This window comes from Cynoglossus semilaevis, chromosome 10 (assembly GCF_000523025.1).
Source record: "Cynoglossus semilaevis isolate Cse_v1.0 chromosome 10, Cse_v1.0, whole genome shotgun sequence".
In the NCBI taxonomy this organism is placed as follows: Eukaryota; Metazoa; Chordata; class Actinopteri; order Pleuronectiformes; family Cynoglossidae; genus Cynoglossus; species Cynoglossus semilaevis.
Window position 1 is genome coordinate 10,246,175 of NC_024316.1, and position 11,735 is coordinate 10,257,909.

The 11,735-nt window shown below is 39.5% G+C and overlaps 1 protein-coding gene and 1 long non-coding RNA gene across 2 annotated transcripts in view; one reads left to right on the top strand and one right to left on the bottom strand.

The window, feature by feature from the left end:
* Window positions 1-196: 196 nt before the first annotated feature.
* Window positions 197-11,735, bottom strand: part of cntn3a.2 (contactin 3a, tandem duplicate 2) — a 37,490-nt gene continuing 25,951 nt past the window's right edge. The window contains exons 14-22 of the mRNA XM_025059298.1: window positions 10,095-10,253; window positions 9,069-9,218; window positions 8,893-8,963; window positions 7,744-7,978; window positions 5,333-5,442; window positions 3,605-3,791; window positions 3,284-3,396; window positions 3,025-3,196; window positions 197-1,389 (exon numbers count right to left, since the gene is read on the bottom strand). Of these exons, the coding sequence (XP_024915066.1) occupies window positions 1,292-1,389; window positions 3,025-3,196; window positions 3,284-3,396; window positions 3,605-3,791; window positions 5,333-5,442; window positions 7,744-7,978; window positions 8,893-8,963; window positions 9,069-9,218; window positions 10,095-10,253 (1,295 nt within the window). The 3' untranslated portion in view covers window positions 197-1,291. The remainder of the gene's footprint in view (window positions 1,390-3,024; window positions 3,197-3,283; window positions 3,397-3,604; window positions 3,792-5,332; window positions 5,443-7,743; window positions 7,979-8,892; window positions 8,964-9,068; window positions 9,219-10,094; window positions 10,254-11,735) is intronic.
* On the top strand, window positions 3,766-7,721 carry LOC112487600 (uncharacterized). The gene is made up of 3 exons (XR_003050851.1): window positions 3,766-4,108; window positions 5,340-5,464; window positions 5,647-7,721. It is a non-coding gene; the product is annotated as an uncharacterized LOC112487600 (long non-coding RNA).

Consider the following 11,735-nt stretch of genomic DNA (forward strand, 5'->3'; position numbering starts at 1 on the left):
GATACAAGTACTGTTTTTACATAAACATGTTCAGAAATTTGTTTGCAACATAAAATTAGTTGAGTTTATTGAAATTACAGATTTTAGGTTTTAATCACATTTTCTTTTACGATCTAAATCTAAATCTTAATTTTATTTTTATAAAACTAAGTAACAACTAAAATATACATTTTTATAACATTGTATTAAAAAAAAACCTGAATGTGAATTTTAGTTTCCTCACAACTTGTTTACTGTAACAATTAAAATGTTTATTTTAGTATTCATCACATTTCTATTTTTTAAAAAGTGTGTAATTTGATGACCCAGTTGTGTTAATCACTATGTTGAAAGTATAGCTTTCTTAACATGTTATTTAAAAACAGTAGTAAATGCATTGTTTCCTCTACTCTAATAGACAAATACTAAATAAACAAACCACAGGTTCCAGTTTTTAAATAATGAACCATCTGTTCCAGACATGACTATTTTATCTTTTTCAGATTATTTTTTTCAGCAAGTTCGATGAAATATGCTGGTGGTTTCAGCAAAACTGTTGCAGGGAATTCCTCCGCCGTTGTTTAAAGGGAAATGGAGAATCAAGTCCACTTTAATGAGAGTCATATTAAAACAATTGGGCTGTTGGAACTGGAAAGGTTTGGTGCAGCGCAGCACATTCAGGTTGGTTGATTTAAAGAGTAAATGACTGGAGTGGGGAAATACAGACTGTGGTGTAATTCTCATTAGGGACACAGCCAACTTTTAATAGTGCAGAAGCAGATGAGCGTGGCTGCAGCGGGGTCAGAAAAATAGACTCATGGCTGCAGGTGATGCCAGTATGGAGGGTCTTCAAAGGCACGGGCACAGGTGAATGAAAATGAACCGCAGATCGAAGGATGCTGAGATCTTCAATGATCAGAAACCAGAGAGGAACATTAAGGAAAGCGTGTGGCTATTTTAGTAACAACAACAACAACAACAAGAGCAACAACGAGAAGGCTGAAACTACTTTGGCACATGAATGGAAGTAAGGCATCTGTATCATTCGAGAGTCCAAAAGAAAAGGGTTGAGATGGAGCAGTGTTTCCGACTGGGAACATTTAAAAATAGAAAAGCCAAAAAGAAAAAAAAACAAGCTTTTCCTGCTATTTAAGTACCAGACAGCACACTTCACTTTTGTGCTGCTTTGAAATACTGCACAAAGTGTGATCACACAGAAACAGAAAGGAACCAGAACAACAGGAGAAAAACCAAGGCAGAATTGAAAAAAAAAAAAAAAAAAGAGAATAGAGAAGAAATGTCTGTGACTGTGTCATGATGTTGACCTGAAGGTTGATATTGTCAGGGCCAGGATCAGAGAGAGGTGTGGAATGTCCAAGCTCTGGGCCCTGGAGCCACGGGCACTCATACCTGAAACACAAAAAGATACAGAAACATGTAACGTAGCTCAGTGACTCCCAGCCCGTGTGTCGCGGCACATTAGTGTGCCATGAGAGACGAACAGGTGTGCCAAAGAAAATGATCCAACTGACCTGGACATTACTAAGAATATTTACTGCAAATACTTTGGCAGTGGATGGCTACAAGATCTACAAAAACAGAGAGAGCTGCTGAGGTAGATCTTTTTGTGTGTCTTTCTTCAATTCCTGCGAGTGAATCGGCATTGTTCAACTAAACAGGACCAGGTTTCACACTGATTAAGTACATTGTGAGAAAACTGAAACTAGAAAATCAATGTTAGAATGTAGAAGATCAATGTAGAAGATCAACATTACATATACTTTTTGGGACATTTTTATCTATTACTGTGGGATTTTTCTAATGTAAAATATGGGCCTGAACTAAAAAAAAAACACTGAGAAACACAGAGGTGGCTAAATGTAAAGAGACTAAAACAAAAATAAATAAACAGAATAATTCAGAAAATTTTCCAAACTAAAACGTATGAGTCACTGACGCAAAGAAAATCTCCTGGACCTCATCCAATGTGCCTGAGCAAACACTTTCTGTTAACACAGCACACTCCGTTGCCTGCTAATGTGTTTTGCCCGTGTATTTTTCTTTGCTGTGTCCAAAAAGAAATCTCTGGGGGGCCGGAGAGGAGCCTTTTTTTTTTCAAAAGGAAATCTAAGAAAGAAGAGTCAGTGTGGAATTCTCTCTCTCCACTGTTTTCTGGGGTTCAACATGGAATGTTAACAATGAAAATTAGCATTTGGAGCAGGAGAAGAGCACCCCCCGCACACAGGTGTCCCACAGGACAGTAAAAAGGGAAGTCAACCTCAGCGACAGAGATGGATCGAGCTGCATATTTCAGCCAACTATAAGGACACTGGAGCTCAACAGGGGTGTCATGGTGACCGGGCAGAGGACAAAATGTCCTTGTCAGGTTTAAAAAGTGTTAAGTGGCTTCTATTATAAGAGATAATACAGAGACAGAGGAGCTGCTGTTCAAATGTAGGGATTTGTCATCCTTCTCAGTTTTTTTTTATGTTTGAAACATTGTGGCATCAGCATATTTTACAGCTAAAGGCTAAAGACTGAAAAACCTGCAATAAGAGTTTTTATTTCAGTCCATCCAGGAGAAAGAGTTAGAGACAGAGAAGTGAAGCACCTGAAAACAAAGTTTTCACTTAAGCTCTTTCTGACGACTGTCTTACTGAGGCTCACTGTGCAATTCAGTGAAGGTTGATTCAAAATTTGACACCATGTAATTAACAATAGGACATTGTTAAAAATATTCTTAATAAACCAAAAGATTCCATTGATTATGTTTGAAACAGTCGGCGCAGAGAGAAGAGGAGCAGCAGGAGGAGACAGCAGACAGAGAGGAGCAGCAGGAGGAGACAGCAGACAGAGAGGAGCAGCAGGCAGAGAGGAGCAGCAGGAGGAAGAGAGGAGCAGCAGGAGGAGACAGCAGACAGAGAGGAGCAGCAGGAGGAAATTAGTAATTGTGTTAAATAATCGTTTGTTTCAATTCAGTCCAAAATAATGATGATTATATAGATTGCATTTTTTTTTCTAGAATCCAGAAACCCTGCGTCTTACTTTGTTGGTGAATTCGTACGGGCTCCGAGGCTGGGCCCAGCCCACCTTCGCTGAGTGTTCGGATGTAGATGACGTAGTCTTCGTCCTCCTCAGAAGGCAGACTGAGCTCTGCAGTGGAGTTGGCTGTCATGAGTGTGTTCACCTCTTTGTGTCTCTGCCTCCTGTATGACAGCTAAACGAGGAGGAGGCAAACACAGCTGTTGACACATTGTAAATGTGACCAATGCAAATATGTGAATGTGCAAAAACAAAACCTGACTTGATAGCCTGTAACTTCAGCCTCAGACTCCGTGGCCTGCACTGGCTCCCAGTGAATCGACAGTTCAGCTCCAATCAGAGTCCATTCAACGTTTTGTGGAGGTTGAGCTGGAGCTGCATCGTCAAAAGAAAACAACACATCTATTTGTTAGCGTGCAAACATAATGTGCCATATTTCTGTTAGGGATGCTTGGAATGCCTTGCTTTTCATTCAAAACACCAGGGAAAAGACTTGGTACAAATTATTTCTTGTTCCTACATGGAGTTCTAATCGGTGAATGCAAATTCAAACAGCGCAGATGTTGCTGTTGCCGCAACTTACGCGGCTTCTTTGTGGTGACATTGATTGCAGGGAGGAAGGGCCCCGTGCCTGCTGTGTTGAAGGCGCTGACTGTTAGGAAATACTGCGTATTTGCTGCCAAGCTGCTCACTGTGACCGAGGTTTGGTTCCAAGGCACACGAACCTTCCCCATGGTCTCTGGTTTAGTGTCATCTTCCCAGTAAACAACCTGTTGGCGACAAAGAGCATGCAAATGTGATACACGGCGGTGGAGAGGAGGAAAATGTGTTCACTGGCAGCATGTGTTAGTGTGTCACCTGCATTATATGGAACTGGGAAGGACGTGTGTTGTTTTTGTTGTTGTTTGAAGAGATTATGTCAATGCATTTATTCCACGTGACGGGAAATTTTAAAGACACATTTGTTTATTGTTTTCTGACACAGGAGGATGCTGCGGAGTGCTGCAGAAACAGCAAAGGTTCCTGTTGAGTTACCAATAGATCTCTGGATAATCAATGAATCGATGAGTCATTAAAGGCTAAGTAGGTGAGATTTAGTGAGACTAATGGTGTTAATGCAGATTAATGCAGAATGTTATGGTGCAACTGCAGTGAACTATAGTGACAGCTGTCTGACCTGCAGGAACCAGAGCTAAGGACAATGTTTGTTCCTCAGGCTGTTCCCACAAGGACTATAATCACTCCAACTGATAGGACACGTTTGGTCATTCCCAAACGACACAATCACAGCAGTTGGTTCAAAACTCTGAACATTATATCAAAACTTTATAAAAAAACTGCCATTCTGTTTGAAGAAAGAAATGACAATTATAAATCAGTACTTCCCCAATGTGGCTCAATTAAAAAATACTGACATTGAAATTCGTTAGTCTTGGTGGCTGCTTAAAAGGGCCCCAACCCCCACTTTGGGAGGGTCTTCTCGTGCAAACCTTTACCAATGGAATTGCATGTTTAAATTATGTATCAGGAATTAGGAATAAAAATGTTCCTTCATATCTTGAAATTAGGGTTTGCAGTTGTTTTGGTTTCATTTAGACGAGAAAAGAAGAATTCCTCCAGTGGCTGTTAGATGGTAATGGTGTATTTGTGTCAAATGATAATCTTTTGCAACTATGGCTACATCAATTTTGACCAGGTCACAAAGACACTTCCAAGAATTCAGCCCCAAACATTGACAGACCCTCCTGTATTCTATGTCCAAATCAGTCATTGTTTTATTTTTCTTCTGGCCTTCTCCAAAACCTGACAGCAAGCCAAAACATTTACAACTTGGATTGGCCAGTTTTTTATAGATCTGTGTCCAGCTCTTGTCCTATTGGTCTTCTCACCAGTGTCCAACCTCCGTAGATGTTTTCATTAACAACTTGTCCCCATTCCGAAATACTCAGGATTTATCGCTAAATGCTCTTTAGCAACGCCCGTCAAAGCGACTAATCTTCAACATTTGCAGTAAGTCATAATGGCAAATGGTTGTTCAGGCAATTTCTGCGGCAACGTAGTAGTAGCTACATTATTGTATATCATAAATCCCACACACAACTGCTGCACAGAGAGCAATGGAAAACAGTTCAGACCACATTCCTTCTTGGCTCAAACAGTCAGATGAAAAACATTATTTCCTTTGTGGTCTGAAAATTTGGAATCGAGCGTCTTCTACAGTATGTACGACAGGGAAGATGACAAGAGCTGGAACAGAGCTGTGTGTGAGATTTCTGTTTGCATTTAGATTTAATTTTTTTTTTTTCTTTACCTCGTAGCCCAGAATCCTTTCAGGGCTGTAGGAAAGCACCTGCCAATTCACTTCAATCTCAGAGGATGAGACACTCCTGGCCCAGACGCCTGATGGCATCCCACTTGGTTCTGAAAACAAGACAGGAAGAACGTGAGCACAGCCGACTGTTCATAACAGAGACACGGAAAGAACAGCTGATCATGCTTTTTATTATTGTGTTGTGAAGGTGTCTGTTTTTTTTTTTTTTTTTAAACGTACAGCAGTAGATTGTGTAAATCTAATCTCGTTTTTTCACCTTCCGATATCAGCCGTCTCCCTTTTGATCTCAACAGACACACAAGCAGCTGAGGGAGAGGAGCTGCGTGGAGGTGAAGTGTGGTGAACGGGAGAAGAATTTGTGGCTCATAATCTTTTATTTGGAGAAATTTTTCCCACAAGATGAAGGACCAGCCTCAGACAGAACCCTACATTTCTGTGTAAATCTTGCAGCACACATGTTGCAATCACCAAACAGAAAACGACAAGTTTCTGTTGCCACTGAGAGCCGTACACATGGGTGGAAACACGGAGCATTTGCAGGAGTGAGAACAGGGCTACTCAAGTGTGTAGTACCAGATTTGGTTTCGTTGAACAGCAGGTTCACCTGCGGTCTAGACACACACACACACACACATGCACACACTACAGAAGTGTACAGAAGAAGTTTGACAGTGTGTTCACTGCATTGCACCACTGGAGACTTAGAAGAAAAGCCACGACTGCAGAGCTCTGCACCGACTTTTGTCACTTCACTGAAGGGCGATCATTAAACCACAGCATAAATCTTCATCACCTGAAAATATATACTTTACTCAAATACCAAAGTGTTGTTTTTGAAACATGTTTTTCAAGGACATCAATTTGCACATTGATTTTTTTTAGGTTCAGGAAGTCCGTCTCCAGGAAAACAGGTTAACACTTTAGCGTGGTGTATTTATATAAAGCATCTGAGGCTGAGAAGCAAAGAAAATCAGTGTTTTGTCAAAAAGTCCCTGAGTCACTCTCTCTTCTAATTACAGTTCTAATCCTACAAACAAGTAGACTTCTGTGTTTTACCATAATAAAGGCAGCATGAAGCAGCATATATTCACAACTTCCTACCTCTCTGCTGCTGTAAATATATACATATATATATATATATATATTATACAAAAAAACACAGCAATGGGGAAAGTGGCTTTTATTTGGTGCAGCTTTTTCACATTTTATACCATCTATTGGACTTAACAATGGAAAGTGGCTTACACACAGTGCAGCTTTAGGTCTATGGAATAAATCTAAATAAATATATGGCTCTTAAAAATGGGAAGTAAACCACACAAGCTGCAGGATGAGTCCTGGTATTGTTATGATACAAAAAACACATGACTACTACACCACAAGTTCAATCTTCTGGAAACATCATTGACATTGTCCATCAGGGATGCGTTCTCATCTATTCTAACGTCCAGAGTCCGAGCCTTTGGTCCTTTTACATTAAAATTGAATATCATAGCCTCTCACGTTCATACAGTACCATATTTTTAGCCTGTCAATTTCTAAACTCAAAAATATATCAACACTTACATTCATTGTTCATTAAGATTCAAATGTTCAACCCAAACTTTAAAAAATATCGGTTGTATTCTTCTGCAGGAAGTGTATCGACTCTATTAGCAGCGGCTCCAAAAACCGGTGCAAAAAAGCAACCAAGTGTTTGTAGTCTAGAGACTTGGAGTGTGTGAATTTCCAGAATCACACATCTGTGCAAATATAGCTCTTGGATTACACAAGGTGTTAGTCAGCTGGGATGTGCCGGTCGACCGGCTAATGTTTATCACTATGTGTTCACGTTGCCAAAGTTTTTGGAGGTCACCAAACTCAACAGATGTGTTTGTCTGCAATGTTTTGGCCACAGGCTGCTTTTGGACATGGGTGTAAAAATAACCGGGGGAATAAACTAAATGTACTTGTCACCATTAAAAGTCGTCTCAATAAACGCTGTGGCCAGTCACGTTTTAATTGCAGCATTAACAGCAACATAACATGTTGCAATGTTTGCCAAACATCATGCTTTGGGCAGTCATAACACACAACTGCTGCTGGTAAACAACCCAGTGACAGCCCACCACCACACACTCAGAGGAACCACTGATCTAAATACCAACTCACTCTCAGTCCTGCTCAGCCAGCCACAAGTGTGTTGATATTTGTAAACCCTGGGTCTGCGCTCGTATACAGCACCGTAAGTGTGCTTTAAAACAGCTTTTTTACCAAACGACTTTTACATGTGTTCTTTTTCCGTGTGTCTCTTTTATGCAGGTGCTTTCATATCAGTGTGATCTTTGTTCTCACAGATCTTTGCAGCGGTGAATAAAAAAAAAACACAACCTCTTTCGTAAAGCACTTACCTATCTCTGCAGAGTAGATGGTCACCACAGAACTAAAGGGGCCCTGTCCTTTGCTGTTGTAAGTGCCGACCTTAACGTGAAACGGAGAGAACGGCGTGATGCTGTCGTTGCGGTACACATAACGCGCCGCTCCGGGGGCAGATGTGGCAACGTGAGTCCAGCTTACTTCTCCGAAGGCACGGAAAGCAATGATGTAACCAAAGCTCTCACCATTTTGCAGTTCTTCAGGGACAGGCTGAGAGTGAAACACAAAACTATAGTGATATTAAAACATATACAAACCACTCACGTTCACCCCTCCACTGCCGGGCTGTCACAATCACCGCCCGCTCTCGTGACCCACAAATTGCTTTTGTAACCCACCTGACGAAATGAAATGAGCAGTAAAATGCCATTTAAGAAAACTCATTATGGGCCGTCTGTGCGGCTTTTAAAATGAAAACTTATTTTGGCGTTTAATGAGATGAGAGTGATACAAGTAAGGAGATAGCTATGGCCATCTAATGACTTCTACAACGCTGGTGTTATTTCTCAGCTCCGCAGGTTATTTCACAGCAGTCACTCAAAGCAGATCTGAGTCTTTTAGTTTGTATGTAGAGCTAAAGTTCTCGCCAGACATTATGTTAAACCTGCAGCTCAAAATGACATCACAAATATGAGAGAAGTTTGAAAGACACTATGAACATATTCTGCCACACTGAGTAAAAGCCAACTGGTACAAGACTGTTCAAAGAAATGATGACAGATATCTCAACTACAACAGGTAATAAGTACGTTTGTGCAGCTTTTTTGCAGTATATATAAATATATATATATAACCTAATGTAATTACAGCAGGCACGGGGTGTTACTAAGCAGTGAGTAACTTCTATGTGGAATCCTACATTTTTTTTTATATCATATACATTTTAAATAATTAAAAATATATATATATTTTTAACTTGTGAGTTGTTTCGGAGGCTTGGCTAAACTAAGATATTCCTACAGATGCTGGCAGAACCTAGTGCAGCCTAGTGCCACCTACAGGGTCTCACCACTCCTATATATTTAAAAATTAAATACCTTTAATAGTATAAATAATAAAGGTTTAACTTAAAAATAACGGCAGCTCTTGTGACTTAGTCAGACTCTGAGATAGTGTTGACTTACCTCCCATGTGATGACCAGCTCAGACCTGCTTCCACCTCCTCCACCCACATTACCTGGAGCTGCATCTGGGACTACATCACAATACACAGCAGTCTTTGCTTTGGTAAATTGTATTACATTTTTTTAACCTAGTTTAATTTTCTGACAACAGGAACAGAAGAAAAGATCAATCGTACCTGCGTCCTCTGTCCTGGTTTTGACGGACACCGGACTGGGTTCTCCAACACCAACGCTGTTCTTGGCCAAAACCCGAAACTCATACTCCACCCAGGCATTCAGGTCAACTACAGTGGCAGTGAGAGTGCTGCCGTCGATTACCTCAGGAACTAGGAAGAAAAATAAACATGTCGTGATTTCCATCACTACTGACGGACTGTAACTTTTTCTACATTTCTACTCCAAATTTTGGGGCTTGTAGCTCATGCAGTTTAGGGATGTTTCAGATTTGAAATCTACTGTAAGTTTTTTTACTGTAGGACTTCATAATGTTGGTTGTGGTATGGACTTATGTACCATAACCGCCAAAGATAAGCACCGAAGCTAAACAAGTCTATCAGGATCACGGTGGATTGGATGTATTAATTATGTTTTATATTAAATAATGTATTCATATTTTCATTTCCCAGTGAAACAAAGACATTCGTTATTCACTAAACATGTTCGCTATGCAACATAAAAAAATATATAATTTGATCTTGGTCATTTGTACATTATCCAATTTGGCCCACATTAATCACCATCTCCAGCTTTTCCATCAATCACACACACACACACACACACACACAAACACACATTTCCATATTTTTATCCACTCTCCATTGAGGAATGTTTTGTTTGTTACTGTTTTGTCCTTGTCTGACGTGTGCCTTGTTTTTTAGTATTTATGGGTTTGCGTAGAAAAGTGTTTTAGCATTTTTATCTACTAATTACATTGTGTCGTTGCTGGTTAGAAACAACATTGCGTTTCAATTGTACATTCTTACCATGTTCAATGACGACTAAAGATAAAAGATTTAAATAATCTAATGAAACCAGATCATGCTGTACTCCTTCCATATAATGATGATAAAAGCACATCCCAAATGACTGTTGAACAGCAGACTGAAACATGAGTGTCTCCCAGCGGGGCCTCGTGAGTCATCTGTAAAACATCCAACATGATGTAAGAAATAAAAAAATAACATTTCCTCAGTGCTGCCCACCTGTGTTGACCCTCTGCCAGCCCACAGTGAAAGGAGTTCTGGTCTGTATGATGTAGTTGGTGATGGGGCTGCCGTTATCTCTGCCTGCGCTCCAGGTCAGCTGGGCTGTGCTGTCTGTCACCTCCTCCATCGTCACAGATTCTGGTGGGCTGGGTGGGCCTGGCTCAATCACAGGAACACAAAGGGAAAAGGTGAGATGTAAATGTGTAAACTGACAGGCAGTGCAAAGAAACTGCAAATTAAAAAAAACCAAAGAAAAAAAAAACCTGTGAAAGTCTGCATTTAACCGCCAACTGCATTTCCAGAAAAGTTAGTACACTCATCTGAACATGCAGTGATACCTTAACTCTGTAGTTTATTTTACTTTATTCTTTAATCTTTACTTAGCAGAGATTTACTAGAATTTCTAGTACTTTCCAGACTCAACTTATTTATTTATATAAACAGACCCACTGTTGAGTAGGGAGAAAGGAATTCACACTAAGAACTACTGTATACAGTATATTTAAAATACTAGGTCTTTTTTTTATTTAAGTATATTTTAGCATAATTTGGATTTGAAAATAAAATAAAATTTGGCCTTTTATGGTCTATGAGCATTTTTTAAGCATTAATATTTATAATAATATTGTGTATGTATCACTACTTATTATCTCACAAAATATAACACAGTATTATATTATTCATAAACACAGACTTAGTAATACATAGTAGTATTAAAATCTGAATCTTACTTCACATCTTTTGGTCAAACATTTTAAAGGTAATTTAAATTAAATAAAGTTTTCCTGCTCCTGACTTTATATGGCCTTCTGCTCATTGTACTACAGGAGACACACACGTGCTCTGATTGGATCTCTACATGTCCTGCCTTCTGGCCAACAAACATAGCTCTGATTGGCTCTCGCTGATTGAACGTCTTGCATCAATAAATGTAGTTTTCATCTTTTAGCCCTACATAACTTCCTTTTTGTTTGTTTTTGTGTTTGAAAAGAAGGTTGTTGATGGAAAATGATAGGTTAACAATTTAACTAAAGGTGTAGAGATCGAGAGTTCGCAAAACTAACACCAAAAGTAAAATAAAACAATAATTAAGTTTGAGGTGAAAAACTTTACATCGACCGACTACAAATTCAAGATTTATCCTCCGACACTCTGCTGACTTGTGTTCCATGGTTCTCCTTGTGAGTGATCAATGGAAGGGAACGTGTAAGTTCAAGAAGGAAGTCAAATTAAAAGGTAGGTGATGGATAAAAAGACTAAAGCTCTATCATTTATTTTCATTATTGCACCAATTAAATGTCGTGTCTGTTTACTTTGGCCCTGTCTACTGTTTCCTCTTCTAATGAATGTGTCATCTCATCAGAAATAATAGACCACTGGAGAGCTGTGAGGAGGGCTGCAGAATAACAACAATCCCAGCTCGCACTCTCTCTCTCTCTCTCTCTCTCTGAAGACCTCGCTGAATTACAATAATCTAAACTATTAAAGCGTGAAACTATTAATTTAATAGACAATCAATCGAATTCAAATCACACACAGCTCCGTTTGTATTTGTGCTCTGTGGGATATATTCAGAATAAAGGCGAATATTCAGCCAAATGCTTTTAGCACACACGCTGAATTAAAAAGAAACTGCTG